General features: G+C 37.4%; 1 protein-coding gene across 16 annotated transcripts in view; it reads left to right on the top strand.

Annotated features, from left to right (window-relative positions):
* DMD (dystrophin) overlaps positions 1-16415 on the top strand; it is a 1059271-nt gene that overhangs the window by 695011 nt on the left and 347845 nt on the right. For all 16 annotated transcript variants that reach the window (XM_064646827.1, XM_064646828.1, XM_064646820.1 and 13 more), the window contains one exon: positions 12687-12788. In XM_064646827.1, coding sequence (XP_064502897.1) covers positions 12687-12788 — 102 coding nt within the window. The remainder of the gene's footprint in view (positions 1-12686; positions 12789-16415) is intronic.

Here is a 16415-nt window from a genome sequence, read left to right as displayed (position 1 = left end):
TTTCTTTTGCTTTCTGAATTTTATTTAAAAAATATGCATATTACCACTGTATAAGTTTATATGGGGTTTATTTACATTTAATACTTTCACAGATTCTTTGCCATTGCAAAGATTTACTCCTTGGGCTAAAATGGCCTGGGATGCTCAGCTTGACTCAAATTCCCCCGCTGTTAAAAGAGAAACTGGAGATGCTCTATTCCAGCCTAATCAGACAACCCTACCCTTCATGTTCTATAAATGTGTGTTGATGGTGCTCTTTACCTCTTCAGAAGAGCTCAGGATGTGTAGGATGGAAGGAAAGATAGGAGGAGAGGGCACGAGGAAGAGGAGGGAGGTAGTAGTGCCTGTTCCTCCACCTTCTACCTGTTAAAAGCCCTGGGAGTCAGCATGCCTCCTACTAAACATAGGAGGAGGTTAAAACTGCTTTTTCTGGGAATTTTTTCAGGTCTTTGTTTCAGCACTGCCTCTTCCCCTGCAAAACAATTTTCCAGGGTGTTTTGACAGATGTAGGTGACTATAGATGATGAGGTTGTGGAAAGAATGAACAGAAATGCGAGTCCCATTTAAGGAATGGCTGGAGAAATGACACTCTGGATAAGAAATGAGTTGACAGAATGCAGAAATTCGTGTTTCTACTGCTACCTCACTGAAAATCCTTCTGACCCTTTCAAATCATCTTCTCCAGACAACAATAAAAAAACCTTTGTTTTCCAGCCACCTTGACTCCAAATCCTCTTGCAATCTCACTGCTCCTTTCTCACTGCTTACTCAGTTCCCAAATCTTCTCTTTTTACTCCCTTCTTGCCTCTGGGTTATCACTCACCCCTCCTGCACTCCTATATACTTGAGTCCTTTTCCAAGGCTTATATAACCTTGATTTTTGCTTATACTGCTAAAGAAGCTTTGAACTCTCTCTGGGTGTAGAATTTATATCTGTTTACTGTCTGTGGTGGTGACTTGTCATATATTTAAAATAACCTATTATGTTCATTTTTGCCAGATAAAAATTGGTCATCCTTAAAAAAAAATTGAATACCTCTTTATTCTTAAAAAATAACTTGTATTTGGATTTTGTCCTTGATAACTTTGAATGACAATAAGAAGACTGTCAACTCTTGTCAATCACTTCATTATATACTTGACAACTTCTAGTTAGAACATAAGACAAAGGCATGGCTGAGCAGTAGCAAACCTAATTCTAGATAAATAAAAGAAAAATCACCCACAGGAGAGAATGAAAATGCCAACTGGACGTTGGTGTATTTTGCCTTTCATCAGCCTTCATTTGTCACTTCCTGCTTGACAATCTAGGCCAGATAAGTCATATTTTAATACTTTACTTATTCTTTTACTTTTTCACTTTGCTGACATGCTTTTAAATGAATAGTTTTTGTATACAATAAGGGGTAGTATAGTTTGTCCATAGAAGCACATTAGGAATGTGTACCTCAGAGATCCATCTTGCTGAATTCTGACATCAGTGCCTGATTTGACAAAAGGCTGAGCTGTGAAAACTTCTGATGATGACATTTAAACTTTGTTTAAGCTACTCCTATTTTTAATGTGCTATTACGACCTGCAATCAGTGTCAGTCAACGCATAGCTGATATTCAGTGACTAAATCAGTTACTGCTCTTTCGAGAAATTTCCCTGTGGGACTTTGAGGAGCAAACTGCTCAATGTTTTGTTTGTGAGCTCTGAGCATTTAAATTTTAAACAGTCTGTATCCAAATCTCTTCTAAAGAAATCTATTGCAAGTACAAGAATATTAAACAACATTAGCTGCAGATTGATTGTAAAAATGTGGCAAAATTTTCCTTTCCCAGAGAGTAATCCTTGCAAATTTTTTAATCTGTAACAGACTTTGCAGCCTTAGGGATGGATTGCAAATACTCTGTCCCAGCATCTCAGGAAAGGAAAGATTTTTGAAAGGTGATCCAGTATTTGATGTGTGGTAGTATTTTTCTAGGAAATAATGGATAATAAATCAGGATGTGATTTCATTGTTGAAAGCAAAAGCTTTTTACAAGTTGCTTAGAAGTTAATGATGTTGTACGTCAGCTTTGTGTTTTAGCTTCCTCCTTGTACTCTTAATAACAGCCCAGGTCTGAGCCTCTGGGAAAAGTGTGGTTAATGTAAGCAAGAGAATTAATATAGGAACAAGCTTATAGAAATGATAGGGCAATTTTCTAAGGCTCTATTGAAGTCAATAAGAAAACTCTATAGCTTGCTGCAGTGTAGATAGGTTGTCTGAGATAGGAAATTTCCTTTCCTATTCACAAAATAGTTTTCTAACATTCTCATCAGCTATTTCATATGCTCTTTTCTTAACAGAAAACCTTCTTTCTCTTCTAAACACAGTTCTTGAATGGTCTTAGACATTATTCTTCTTGATAATATCATATTATTTATGTAACAGTCACTTTTATTTTGTAAGATTATATATTTTGCTCTACTGATTACATGCAATTTAAAATACTGGAATCTGAAGAAGAGCCAATACAAATGACCACTTATACCTGCATAAGGTCTTGTCACCTTTGTCTTAATTTGCTTTGAATTGATTGCTATGTAATAAATATTAGAGGCAGGGAGTGTATATTTTCTCAGTTTTTTTGACATTGGAAACTATATGAATTTTTGGTACCTGATGGATATTTGAATAAGTTTGATATTATTTTGGCTGATATTTGAGTAAAAATTGGTTTATTTTTAATTGCTGTTTGAAGTAAAAATAAAAATGTATGCCTAAAGCGATCTTAGTTCTTTCTCACACTAAAGTTAGTGATAATATGGAAATTACTCAATCCTGTTGCAGATACTATGTTAAACTTCCAAGTAAATGTAGCTGTGATATTGGGTATAGTGCTGTAAAGCTTAACTCTGTGACATACTCTTGTAAAGAGAGTCAATTTGCTACACAAAAATGTTGCTGTTCAAGTTGCTTGGCGGGGCAGGTGGGAATTCTTTCTAAACTATTGTGGGTTAATGATGGGAAGTATCTCAGCCCCACACATCTTCTTGCTCACTACCTGCCCTTCCTGCCCCCCGCCTTCCCAGTGGGATGAGTGAGAGAATCAGAAGGGCAAAAGTGAGGAAACTGGTGGGTTGAGATAAAGTTTAACAGGTAAAACAAACCTGCCCATGCAACCAAAGCAAAACAAGGAATTAATTCATCAGGTCCCATGAGTAGGCAGGTGTTCAGCCACTCCCAGGAAAGCTGGGCTTGCGCACAAGTAACAGTTACTTGGAAAGACAAATTTACTCCAAATGTACCCCCTTCATCCTTCCCCACAGTTTTATTGCCGAGCATTAGAGAACAGTCTGGGATAGCCCTTTGGCAGGCTGGGGTCAGCTGTCCCCACTGTGTCTCCTCCTAGTTTCTTGTGCACGCTCAGCCTGTTTGCTGTCAGGGCAGCATAAAAAACAGAGAAGGCCTTGATGGTGTGTAGGTGCTGCTCAGCAACAGCTGAAAGATCCCTGTGTTATCAACACTGTTTTCATCATAAATGCAAAACATAGTGCCATCCAGGCTGCTGGGAAAAAAAATAAGTTCATCCCCAACACATCCATGTAAACCTGTGCTGTGGCTGTTGTTTAACACTGGGCACTACTGAAGAGCATTTACTTACTAGTTCTTTTCGTTCCTTACTTTGCAATTAGAATTTTCTTCTTTCAGGCTGAAATTAGTGGTTGAGATTCTAAAAAGATCAGCTTCTGATAATGTACTTGTTTATGGAAATTTAAAAAAAAAAAAAAAAAAGGTGCCACCACTCAGAGTGTAGATATAACTTATGCATTTGCATTTGCAAATCAGGCAGTTGAAAACGAGGAAACTGCATTTTTTCCTAACTATAAGAATGTAAATTCTATTTACTGAAATCTACCCCTGCTTCTGCTGTTGGAGTAATGTACTGCAGCAGTCTTTGCCATTTCTTCCAGTGAAATATGTCACTGTAACTGTTCAAAGACAAATGGGAGAAATATATCCTCATGAATATTCTTTTTAAATTATATATTAAAGATTAATACCAGAAGATGGGGATATCTAAAAACATATTACAATCAATAAACCAGTGTTAGAACAGTAATAGATTTGGGGTTTTATTTCTTTTCTAATTTTCTTTTGTAGCCAAATGATGTGAAAATGATTCCTTATTTACTAAACTTGAAAAGAGAATGAAAATTTGCATATAAGCCCTGACCGAAGAGAGAGAATAATAAGCAGTCAAGAATTAGTTGGTAAAATAATTAGATATGTCACTGCTTCCCTCACATGTTAAATGATTTTTAAATCAGTTTATTGAATAAAACTGTCATTATTTGTGCAATGTGAGAGAAGAAACTCTGATTTCTCTATCCTGTTTACAAAAAGAAATAAACAATTTTCATTACTCAATATTTTTATAATTATCACCAAATTTCACTTGCCAGTCAAGATGCTTATGGTGTACTCCATATCTGCTACTGGGTCAACCTAAGTAACTTTTCTTCCTCTGAAGCTGTTATCCTGGAGCAGCTAAAAGCACACAATACTAAGAGCTAGTAAAATTATTGGGACTTCTCTTATTTTCTTGCAAGAATTTCTCATTATTTTTTCCTGCCAAATTTTCTTCTTCTATGTCAGTTCTCCTGGGTTTGTTATTATCTCTTTTATATTATGCACTGGAAATAAGAGTGGATTTTCAGTCTTGGTGGAAAAGGAGCAGCTGTTTCCTCCTGTGTCCTGTCCAGTCTTAAAAAAAAATATTCTGAATCATATCCAATCTCAAAGAATTCTTCTTACTGTGCCTTTTTGCAGTCCAACTGGATGATTAACTGTGCTTTATCGGTATATGACCACCATAGCCAAATTCTTTTCATATGCCATATCTGCAGGTCATGTCTTTACAGCTAATAATTTCATCTATCTTCAGTACCTCCAGGAAATTTCCTTTTCAGGACAGACAGCTGCAATGGATAGATAGTGATTTCTATGTGTGGGGAAAAAATTACTATATTTCATCTCCTCTAGAAGTACAGAAGAAGCTCACAAATTTCTGATAGCCAGCAGGAAAACATGCTTTGGAAAAAAAAATCCTTTCACTCTGCAAAGTGGTAGGGTTTGCTGTTTCAGGCACTTTGCATGGCTTAAATTTTGGAATCTTCTCAATTCCATTTCTTTCTGGAGGATTTCCTTTTTCTTTTTCTTTCTTTCCTTCCCTTTTCCTGTACCAGGAATAAGAGATACTGCAGGGAACAGGATGAAAAACACACCAAGTCTTAAAAAATATTGCATCTGCATATTTTACAAACTGCACCAAGGCTGCACTTGTAGGTTTACAAAGTACTTAAGAACTCTAAAATTGAAAAGTTGCACTTTTAGAAGGAAGAAATCCTTTGTGTAGTGTTCTTTTCTATATTAGAATTGTTTTTCCTCTTAAGTATTTCAAAAATTATTCACATAGGTCAAGAGCTATAGTTGTATCAGTTTTCCAGACTCTCATTAAAATCAAATGTCTTTTGTTTCTATACTTGACTTTAAAAAGCTGAATGAATCTCACAATATTCTTTTCCCCATTAAAATAGCTTCTAGTGCTGTCTTGGGATCAAATTTTATTCTCACACATTTAAAAGATTAGTCATTTAATGTAATATGGGAAAGAATGGTTATTTTATTTACTCATTAAAATGGCATTTTAGAGGCAGGTACATAAAATTGTTTGTCCACTAGTTACAGAATATTTTTAGTGGTAAAGCATCTTTACACTGAACCTCTATGTAGGCCACTAATGAAGTGGTCTTTAAATCGAATTACTTCGGGGGGTTGTTTGTAGTTTTTTCATAAACCCATAAGACAGGAAGGTGAATTTAAATTCTGTAATTTAGATGTTCACAGAGAGTGTTTTACTTCTCTGTAGAGATAAGCAAAATATTCAGAAAGTTATCAAACCTTTTCATCTGTTATGTAAAAAAGAACAGAGCTAAAAGCTTGTCATGCCTTGAATTTTATCAAAATTGATTAAAGTCTTTATTCAGGAAGTTTAAATAGTGGCACATTAAATAGAAGTTAAAAATGGCAACTGCATTTCTTCCCTGGTGGATTAGGTTCCACCTCAGTATGGCCTCAGAACTGTTAATAGCATATCTTGGATGCATTCTAATAATATTGTATAAATATCTAAAGTGACTACTGAGAATGCCATTGACTGTGCTATCTGACCTACCATCAAGATCTGATGCTTACTGTGGTGTAGCTGAACTTTGATGTATTTTAATTAAATCTCCTCTGACTATTCTTTGTGGCGGTTTAGCTTGTTAGTCTGCTCCATGAATGGGAATGTGCAGAGCTGAGTCAAAGGAAAAAATGAGGTCACTTTTTTAGAACCAGAATTCTTGAAAATGGGAATATATTCATGTTTTCTATCTACTGCCCTTTTTTTGCTTGTAAGGAAAAAATGAGGCTCTCTGGACCTCACCATTTATTTATAGTTTTTTTGTTAATGTGTGGGAATAGTAACTTGAAAGACAGGCATGAATGTTGACTCTCTTCTGAGGGAACTGAGGGCCCTATGTGCAAACCAGATCCATCCCACAGGGAAGTCTCTGCCTCCCTGGGGCCCAGATAAGAGATATTACTAAGAGACTCCTTGGACTGATTTGATCCTCTGATTATTACCCATTGCTGGTTGTCCAAGTCAGCAGTAATGAGAAATCCTAGGCCAATCAAAAAGGACTTCAGGGCACTGGGATGACTAGTAGAAGGGACAGGAGCACAGGTGGCTTTCCTCAATCCCTTTGGTAGTGGGGAAGAATGCTGAAAGGAACAGGAAAACCCACCTGTTCCAACACACAGCTTAAGGACTGGTGTCAGTGAGGGAATTTTGGCCTTTTTGGTCATGGGGCAGCTTATGAGGCACCAGGCCTGTTGGAGATAGATGGTATTCACTTGTCTAAAAGGGGGGAAAGAATTCTACCCCGTGAGTTGGCAGGGCTGATTGAGAGAGCTTTAAATTAGGCTTGAAGGGGAAAAGGGGATAAGACAAGGCTTGCTAGAGATGAACCCGAGGGCAGCAGGCCAGTGTTGGGGGTGAAATTGTTAGCCCACCTGAAGTGCATCTACACCAATGCACGCAGCAGGGGTATCAAACAGGAGGAGTGGAAGCCGTCGTGCAGGTGGAAAGCTATGATGTAGTTGCCATCACAGAAATGTGATGGGATGTCTCACATGACTTGAGTGCTGCAATGGAGGGCTACAAGCCCTTCAGAAGGGACAGATGAGGAAGGAGAGGCAGTGGATGGCTCTGTATATTAGGGAGTGTTTTGACTGTATAGAGCTCAAGGGCAGTGATGATAAGGTTGAGTTCTGTGGGTAAGAAGTGCTGGTGGGAGACGTGGTGGTTGGAGGCTGTCTTGGGCTCAACGGCCATGAAATGATGGAATTTTCAATTCCGGTTAAGTAAGGAAGGGAGTCAAAAAAACTTCTACCTTGGAATTCCAGAAGGTGGACTTCGGCCTGTTCAGAATACTGGCTCAAAGAGTGCCCTGAGAAACAGTTCTTACTGACAAAGGGGTCCGAGAAGGTTGGAACCACCTTAAGAAGGAGTTCTTAAAGGCACAGAAGCAGGCTGTCCCTATGTGCCGAAAGATGAACCATAGGGGAAGATGACCAGCCTGACTGAGCAGGGAACTTTTACTGGAACTCATGATAAAATGGAGAGTTTATGACCTTTGGAAGAAGGGGCAGGAAACTCAGGAAGAGAACAAGGGTGTTGTTAGGTCATGTAGATAGGAAATTAGTAAGGTGAAAGCTCAGCTGGGACTCTACCTGGCCACTGCTGTGAAAGATAGTATAAAGTGTTTTTATAAATACATAAAAAATAACTTGAATCTTGATTTGATGCCTTGCTAAAAAGAGGTCACGACTTTAAAACAACTCACAGTATTAATTTCAAAGTGGTTTTTTTAAATTTTTTTTTAATATTGTAATTAAGATTCCATTTTTGCATTGTATTTCACCACAAAGACACAGATTTAATCACCCTGAGCTTCTCCTAGAGTCCCTGCAGAATATGTCTAATGAATGTAATCTCACTAGGAAATTGATCCCAAAAGTTTTACTGGCATTACTTAAAGGTGAATCAATGCTTTTCATTCTTAATATAGACCAATATACGGTCAGAAATGCTGCAGATACATTTATAGACAGTTGACTGGGCCTCCTAATATATGTGCAGCATATGTCAAACAGCCTGTCTGTGTCTGCTAGGATAGTCACCATCTTTTGAAATAACATATGCCAAGCCATCAAACTTTATCTTCCATCGGCATACACACCAGAGGTTTAGTCAATATATTGGTTTCAGCTAAGGAATATGAATTTTCTAAGTTCTGAGCTATATCAACAGACTTTCATAGTCCAGATGGGGCTGTAGACAAGTCCTTGCCACTTTTTCAGCCTGTGACTTTGTTCAGCAGGTTGAATTGACATGTTGTTGGAAATGCAGAAGCCAATGTGGCTTATTCAGCAGCAGGCTTTTATCAGTTCAGATGCACCACTTTAACAGCACTGAAAATTCATAGATGTTGCGTCATGGAAAAAAGGTAGCCTCCGATTCTTGTTTATACATGTTTGAGAAACAGCAGTTTCCAATGATGATGTATTTTAATTTGCCATATGTGTGAAAGTTAATTAGCATATTCGTCATCCAGCCCAGAAGTAACATTGCGATTGCTTTCCCAGGCAGTTCATAAATTGTACAATTCCAGTAGAGTCGCCTCTGTCTCCCAGAGACAGTTCTGCATCCTCCCACAGCAAGCAAAGTGAGTGTGGCCAAGGGTTTGAATCAGGACTTTTAAAAAGATATGACTTTGGTATTCTCTGAAAACTGATGGTCATGGGTGTTGACAATTCCTATTAGCTTTAGTAGTAGCCTGGCCTGTGTGATTAAGATCAGACATCAGGCTCTGCTCTGGGAGTGTGTCCTTCTCTTGGATCCTGCACAGCCTAGATGATGACTGCAGAGAGATAACAGAGAGTTGTGAGTGAACCATTGGAGGCCATGATGTAAGTCATTACCATTATCTTCTCTGTGGGAACTGAGTGATGGAGCAGAATCCTGAAAGCTCTCTCTTGCCCATTGACCCACATTAATAGGGTGTCACTTAGCAAATGGATTTGAAACTGCTGGAAACTTTCTCACTGGGCAGAATTCATCATGGGGCTATCCCATCAGGCAGACAACTGAGAGCTGCCTCAGAGTTGTTAGTACAACAATTTCATGTCAGATGTGCATTTATTTAAAACGATTCTGTGGTGGTTTTAACTAATGCTGGGATCCATACGTGACAATCAGAAAAATTAGTTGCTGGTCTAACAAATATGATATCTGTTAATTTCGGCAGTGCCCAAATGAATGCCAAGATACTGGGAACCTCTTTTTCCCCTTGACTCTTATTGCTATTCTTTTTTCAAATATATCTCATATGAAGCATCATGATAAATTGGATAGACTTGCACAATGTATTTTGGTTTAGGTCAAGGCCAGTGAATTTGAAAGATCAGACTACACAAGATTAGTTCATGTAGCTCCAGAAAATTGTAGAGCAGAAGGAACTGGTTATTTAACAACTAAATACACTACATTTCTGTTACCTGGCTATGGAAATTTATGCCTTTATTCTGTTCATAAAGAACAAATACCTTTTGAATCTATAAAAAATACCTCTTAAAATGTTTATATAATATGTAAAAATGGAATATCTCAGTTTTAATATGTTGTGTATACTAGTAGTAGCATAAAATAATGACAATTCTTAAAATAATGACAATAATGATGACAAGGATCATTCAATGTTTTCTACTTTTCTGCACAATGGGGAGTCACATGGTATCATCAGCTATTCATTTTGCTATTTTTCTTTTTCTCTTAATTTTAAAAGAGAAACTAGCCTATTTATATGTGTGCATGTGGTAAATAATGATTCACATTTCAGCATAGAAGGTAGAGGACAAATAAATACCAAGCAGCCAAATTGTGTTACAGCTACAAGTCTTGAGTAGTAACCCCTTTAGTGAATAGTCCTTTTGATTAGTCTGGAGTGCCTTTCCTAGCTGAGTTCTTCTGGGTTTGAATTTTCAATTCCTTGTGGTGGAACCTGACCATTAATTGTTGTTATTACAAACCCAGCCTGTTCAAATACATGGCAAAGCTTTAGAGACCCTCCTGAAAGAGCTTTTCCTCAAGTCTAGAAAATGTGAATGGGAAGTGGTGATGATGTCCTGGGGGGGGAAGCTTACAATAAGTGCTCAGGTTCACCCTTGTAGGGTGAACAAGGCCCCACCCTTGTAGCAGCTGCTGGGGCCCTGCAGGGCTGATGGCTCCCTGTGGGCTGGGGCCATTGCAGGGCTCCCCTTGAGGAGCCTTCAGGGTAGGGCCCAGCAGCCAAGGCATATCCCACTCTCCAGCCAGGAGCAGGGCAGCCAGGGGTACCCATGGGATCACTGGAGCTGCCTGCTGCGGTCAGGGGCTGATGGCCCTGGGGGGTGACACAGGGTCCTGGGCTATGGGCAGGTGGAGGGAGCCCTGGACAGGAGCTGGGCAGGGGCAGGGAGGACTGGGGCTGCTCTCAGGAGCTGGGACTGTGTTAGGCACACTCCTAAAGTGCACCTTCCACAATGGTTACAGCCTGACACAAAACCATTTTGGGTGCTCCTAGACCAGTCCATGGTGGAAACCAAAGCCCAGTGAGTGGGGAACGTCGAGAGATGCACTTCACAGGCACGTTCATGCCGCGGGTTAAACCAGTAATTAGGCACACCCATAGTGTTGTAATGTACTTTTCCTGCTACAGATTTTGTTATGATACTTGATGATCTTATAAAATGAGTGTGTGAGACACGAAGAATAACAAAACAGAAAACATTGGCCTAATACTACAGATGGCTTAGTTTAAAAACAAACAAAGAAAAAACAACAAAACAAAACCAAATAAATATTAAGATGCCTATCTTTCATCAGGATAGCCAGAAAATTACCTCTTCTTTAACACTCCTTGATTATTATTTTTTCTTTATATGCTGAGAAGGGAAGTAGAAAGCTAACCTAGTATGGAAACAGAAACAAAATAATACTTTAATGAAAAGTTGATCAACAGGTTAATAAACTCCCACCCCTCTGTCCCCCAATATCCCAGTTTTGCTGTGCATTGCTTTTCAGCACTCATTCTCTATGAATCCTTAGGGTTATATTTCATTAATATTGAAATGCATAATAAAACACGATTAAATTTAAACATATTTCAAATATCAATGCAAGATATCAGACAAGCTTTAATTCAGTTCATTTGCTGTTGCTAAATAGTATTTGAAAAGAAAATTGAAAGATGATATGGAATTTATCAACTCTATTTTTACTGATTAGCCATAAGGTTTTGCAAATAACATTTCAGGCAGCAACATAGACAAAAATTTATATGTTGAGCTGAAACATATGAGCAAAATGGCCCCTTTTTGAGACTTAAACTGACATAGATTTCAACAAGTTTATTGCAATAAAAAGAACAACAGATTTCCACCAATAAAATGATGTGTTGGCTCAGATAGTGACATACCTGACACACAATCTTGTCTGCTGTCACATTAACAATAACTGAGATTGTGGGCAGAAAATTAATTGGGAGAGTCAATGGACAGTCAGCAATATTGTTTAGGACAAGGTAGTAAAGGTATAAAGTAGGTTGGTGAAGAGTGAAGAAAGGAAAACAAAAAAAACCCACAACTAATAATTTTGATAAATCAAATTCTTTTTTTTACTTATGTTGCTAGAAAAATGAAATAAACTGAATCTTGAAAGTCTAGGTGTAGTTTATCTTTTCTTTTGCAATTATTGGTGGGTTTGGGGTTTGGTTGGTTGGTTGGCTGGTTTTTTGTGAGGTTGTTTTTTTTTTTCCTTTTAATTATCTACATGTAGTGCTTCACCCATTATTCATTTGCTCAGTGCCTGATGAAAAGGAAGCCTCTGTATGTTGGGAAGGGTTGCTTGGAGTCTCCTTATGTTAGGACATGGATTACACCTTTCCAGATTAAAAAATTCTTAGAGAATAAGCTGTTGTTAATGCACGAGGGTGTTGTTGCTAATGGTAGGTGCCTTCTTGTACCTTTAGGAACTGTGACTACTATTGTGCTTTTCTTTTTAATTCATTACTGTAAGTCTTTTACTACATAAGTACTAGTTTACTACTGATAAGAGTAATTTTCTTTTAATATTTTTAATCTTTGTAAATTCAGTATCATTGTCACATCTCTTTATGAGGTTATAATGCCACATACTGTATGAAAAAAATGTTAACTAGTGCACTGTTTATCTGCTGGTAATGTAAAACAGATAAAAGGACAGAGCTGCTTAAATGAGATTTCTCATACCTGTCTTTCCTACTATGAATTTGTGTTAGCTTTTTACTCATTTTGTTGAAACCTTCAGGATGAAGTGACCTACCACTGTTTATTTTGCTAGCATTACTCTTTTCCATCCCTCTTTGTTTTTGTTTTCTTTGGTGATCTTGTTTGTCCTTAGCTGCTCCACATACCAATTCTGAGCAGAAACTTGTCCACTGGTGTTTTACAACGTGCCATGGAGCCTTAGGACTATTCAGTCTTACTGTTTATGCTATGGTTAATCTAGACTGCATGTGTTTTTATTTTTCAGGAAACTGAAGCAGCAGTGCAGGCTAAACAGCCGAATGTGGAAGAGGTTTTGTCTAAAGGGTGTCATTTATATAAGGAAAAACCAGCTACTCATCCAGTAAAGGTAATGAAGCAACCTATAGCAATATCCATTACTGTGTAATGGGTTATGCTTCCCCCGTTGTACACTTGTCCTTGATGTGCTCTGTTTAAAATCAATGAAAGAACCTGGCAAATGGCATTTGTTCTGTTCTGTGATGGCATAGCCAGGAAAAATGTAATGTTCCCAGCTGGATTTTTTTGTGTGTGTATTGCGATGGGAATATTGTTTTTGACATTAGGGTTGTTCTACTCATTCAAGAGTAATTCACTCTGAAAGCAAATGTAATTTTTGGTGCCTAATTAATGGCAACATAGAGCATGCTTTTAAACTCCTTCATTTTGAATTGCAGCTTCAGAAATTTTGTCAAATAAAAGAAAAAATGAGCAAATTTTCTAGAAAAGGTAAGAGTCAAGACATAAATAGGATCCTTTGCTTTAATTTTTTTTCGTTTTGAAGGAAAGAACACATAGCAACATAGAACTTTCCCAGTTGATTTCTTTTCCAAAATTTATCTAGAATGACTGACTTGATTCTGGTTTTGAGCATAGGACACATTGTTAGGAAGGCTATGCCTCCCAACACTTCTCTTTTAGAAAAATGTATTGTAGAATCCTTTTCCTCAACATAGGAGTTAGTTATGAGGATATTTTACACTCTGTTTCCTCAAGACTACGTGGACCTTCACTGAGACCAGAGTGTCATTTTCTATTCATTGTCATTGGAATCCTGAAGCAGAAAGTCATCAGCAAACATCTGATGTCATCACCTCCCATATCTGGTTCTGCTACTTTTGGAGCAGGAGCCTAAACTAGTAAGGTCACTACCATGCCAACCAGACCTTGATCAGGTTTCTGGTTTTATAACTTCTAATGAAGTATCTGAGAACATGACAATGAAGAGTTCCCAGAAACTGTAATAGCGGCTTGTTGATTACACTAAGTATCTACTGCAATTGCTTCTGACTAGGCAGAGGCAGCAAACTTTGTCTTTAAAGCTTTTCCAAACATACAGTACTCAATAACCTCAATTTACAGAAAAAGGGTTTCTTCACAAAGTTAGGATTTTGATAAGTGATCTCTGCAGTGAATTTCTTGGTTTTTTTCATCTCTTTTTAGTCACTGTACTTGGAGTAGTATTTTCCTACTTTTACAAAACTTCCTCTGAACTACTTATCCCACCAGCAGATCTCCATGAATAAACTTATATCCACTTTAGAAATTAATACATGTTTAAGAATGATTCGGTTCCTCTTCTTCTTTCTTAACAGAAATCTGTAAAAATTATTTTCCCCTTTGGTATCTGTGCATTTTCAATGATAAGGTCTCCTAAACAGGGGTAAAATGCTAGATGACTTGAGTATGACTTGAGGGGGCAGAAGCAAAGCTTTTAGCTCTGTATTGTGTGTTTTCCTTAGCAAGGTTGCAAAGTTAAGAACTCAAAATTTTTAAAAATCCTTGAATTACATCTGCTCTGGTACCCTTGGTTGAGGCTGAACCCTGCTTATTCAGAGCAGGATATGGACAACACTCCCAGCACAAGCAGCAATTCAATACTTAGACTTATAGTCTTTGTTCAGTGTGTGACACAGAAAAAAAAAAAAAGATAAAATTACATGGCCTTTTTAACAGCGTTAATGACTTGCATAGCGTTGCTTAACAACTTTGTAGATTATTTAGTTCTCTGAGGCAGATTTCTCTTAGCTGCTTTTTTTCCTCCCATATTTCCTTAATTCACCACAAATCTTTGCATTCTTTTCAATAAATGAAGTAGAGGTCCTATTGACCTGTTCTCACCGCAAGCCTTTCCTGTGCTCAAAAGCAGTATGTGCCAGAAAATTAAAGATATCAGTACAATTATGTGCATTTTATCTGAAATAATGTTCATAGTTAATGTTATTTTTGCATTTCCTAATGTTTAGCTGCTTATCTTTGCAACCTTTATAATATATTCTCATTATAGCATTTTGAATGTAAATTAAATCCCATGGATTTATATTGACACAATCTTATCTCATAGTTATGCCACTGAAATAAGTGTATTTTCACACCTTCACTGAGCATACTAAAATAGAATTTTGCAACGTAAGTCTGTAAAAACATTTTTGTTGGCAAATGAAATCCTAGTAGATGCTGATTCAAGAGGCAAGAATGGGATGAGATGTGTGATCCTTTAAGCACTAGCACTTTAATAATCAGACCTATTCACTTTTACAAAATGGATTTCATGCTTTTGAAATGCATTTCTGTAAAGCTTTTGAAGGTGAGGGAGAGAGAGGTTACTGCTGGTGTCAGTGGCAATAGAAAGAATGTAAGCCCCAATATCATGATTAACTGCACTTATTCAGGAAAGGATTTGTGGCAGTGGAAGAGCTGTGGTTCCCTTGCCACAGCACTGAGTTTGTTTTTTCCTCTCATTGGTAATAAGTAGTGAGGAGCTCATTTTCATTTTCCTCAGTCTTAGGTTTAAAAGACTGCATCATTTCTTTCTCCAAATATTCATATTTAGTGCTGTCAGTGAGAGTAGTTCATGTATGAATGTTAACCTCACTTAAATTGCACCAGTGCTGACATTTAAAGAAATTCTGTAACATTTGGCCTCAATGAAACATATTTAATGCTCATGCTTGTCACCAGAGCTCTAGAGTTGCAATTACAGCAAAATTGTTATGTTCAAAGAAGTTAACATTTTAATGCATGCATGCTAATTTATGCAAGATTCAAGATCGAACTATAATTTTGATAGAAGAGTTTAGAACTGGCTACTCTCTTCTTAGTGGTGTAGATGTTGCCTCAGACAACTCTCTCTAATGTCTGTCGTGGGCATGTTTTATATTTTGTCATTGCTGGAAAGAAAGGTCTGGCTCATATACCTATGAATGATAAGGCAGCTACTCCTAATGAAGATCAGTATTACAAATATTACATCCACATCTCCTTCCTGAGTTACTGTGAATGTATTGTAAAATAAACTAGACTTTGGTACTGTAATCTCTCCAGCTTTTGCTTTTAAAACACTCTGTGCAACTACTGAATTAATAGATATTGGAGCAATACTTCACATTTTAGCTATGGAAGTAGGTTCTTGGGCTACAGCAGCAGGGAAAAAAAAAAAGACAAAACCTTTAAAATCTGCCATAAATGTTTCCAAAGTGTGTATTTCTGTGTGACTGTAATTCATACAGATATAAAACATACCTATGATTTTGAATTGTCATACAAGTTATGTTTATCCCACTTGCCCAATTGTTTGTTCTGCCTAGTCCTCATAGTCTATTACCAAGGAGAATTTCTGATATACATGACTTTTTATTTTTTTTAGTAGAGTTTTTAAACTGCTTTTAAAGATAAAAAGTTGGTATATTCCCTAATGCAGAATTGTATCCTTTCTCTCCAGCCCTATCAAAAAGCATTTACACAAAAATCTGTCCAGAATTTATACCAGATAATATTCTGGCCTCCATTGCTGGTAGATAGAAAAGAACTTTAAAGGTTGAGAGTACTTATGGCGAAGCTTAAGGTAAATTCTAGAAACACTACCCTGACATATCAGAACATAAAATTGTGTCATCTTAGAATCTGTGTGTGTGTGTGTACACACGTCAATTTAATGAACTTTGATCTCTATCCCTCTCCTATTGAACCCTGACAT

Source organism: Pseudopipra pipra, chromosome 2 (genome assembly GCF_036250125.1).
Source record: "Pseudopipra pipra isolate bDixPip1 chromosome 2, bDixPip1.hap1, whole genome shotgun sequence".
NCBI lineage: Eukaryota > Metazoa > Chordata > Aves > Passeriformes > Pipridae > Pseudopipra > Pseudopipra pipra.
Note: the sequence above shows the minus strand (reverse complement) of the source record. Positions and strands in the feature narration are given on the sequence as shown.